This window comes from Penaeus monodon, chromosome 28, assembly GCF_015228065.2.
Source record: "Penaeus monodon isolate SGIC_2016 chromosome 28, NSTDA_Pmon_1, whole genome shotgun sequence".
NCBI classification, from domain to species: Eukaryota; Metazoa; Arthropoda; class Malacostraca; order Decapoda; family Penaeidae; genus Penaeus; species Penaeus monodon.
In genome coordinates this window covers 25,993,403-25,994,443 of record NC_051413.1, presented here as the reverse complement: position 1 = coordinate 25,994,443, position 1,041 = coordinate 25,993,403, and the positions used below count along the sequence as shown (strand labels likewise).

The window sequence follows — 1,041 nt, the reverse complement described above, 5'->3', positions numbered from 1 at the left end:
GTCATAATCTTGACCTTGCTCTGTAGGTTCCAAAATAGTGGGAAACTAATTATAACTGACAGTGGCAATTGTTTAATTAGCAGACATACCACACCTACATGAGACTGCAAAGCCAGTTCTCTAACCCATTCACAAGTGATGTCTAATCACACCACCAGGCCCAAATGCTGGATGGCAAGTATCCATGCCCAACCTGTTCTCAGATTGTTTGCTTGTTTAGCATTGACTGTAGTTACTGATGAAATAAAGCCCCTTAAAAGTAGTATACAAGTCTCTTGGCAAATGTGCATGCCACAACAAATGGCACAGAGAAAAAGGGTTATGTGTAATTCCATCATTTCTAATCCTTTACTCGACTGTACGTATTGCCCAGCATGTGGCTCGGTATGGAACTGAGAAATTCTGGCACGAACAAGTTATAGGTTGTAACAATACAAGGAAAACTTTTTCTGCTAAATAAATACTCTCCAAATTTTGCCAAAACTAGAAAAAATATAAGTTATGCTCACCTCATGTTGCTTGGCACTTGTCTCCAGGAAAACAGCCTTCCCAATTCGAAATTTTTGGTCCTTGATTTGGTACAACATTTCCATGTGAAGGTCTGTTTTGTTACCAACCAAGACAATGGGAACACTGAGAAGACAAAAGAGACAAGAAAACCGTTAAATACCATCGACTGGATTAATAAATGATGAGTATTTATTCTTCCCAAAGCATATAAACTCAGGTTATTGTCTTTTAGCTGAAAATGCCTGTGGGGAAAAATAAATTTTCCAAACCTAAAAACCCCCTCCTCATAATACTCCTTTGCCCATCGTCGAGGATTTTTTCATAATGACTGCCCACTTAAAATGATTTTCTGGGAAAATGATAGAAAGACGAGGCGAACCCATGGAATCCTTTGGTACTGTGCGGGGAAAAAATACTGTCTATCCGGCCCCAGCTGTGTCTACCAGCTCCAGGCCATACTCCTGCCCTCTCACCTATAACAAAGATGCATTTTATGAGTGTCATGTACTACCTGTTGGGATAAAAAAGACA

At 39.8% G+C, this 1,041-nt stretch overlaps 1 protein-coding gene across 1 annotated transcript in view; it reads right to left on the bottom strand.

Moving 5' to 3' along the window:
• Positions 1–1,041, bottom strand: part of LOC119591122 (GTP-binding protein Rheb homolog) — an 8,365-nt gene that overhangs the window by 398 nt on the left and 6,926 nt on the right. The window contains exons 3-4 of the mRNA XM_037939836.1: positions 931–983; positions 510–633 (exon numbers count right to left, since the gene is read on the bottom strand). Of these exons, the coding sequence (XP_037795764.1) occupies positions 510–633; positions 931–983 (177 nt within the window). The remainder of the gene's footprint in view (positions 1–509; positions 634–930; positions 984–1,041) is intronic.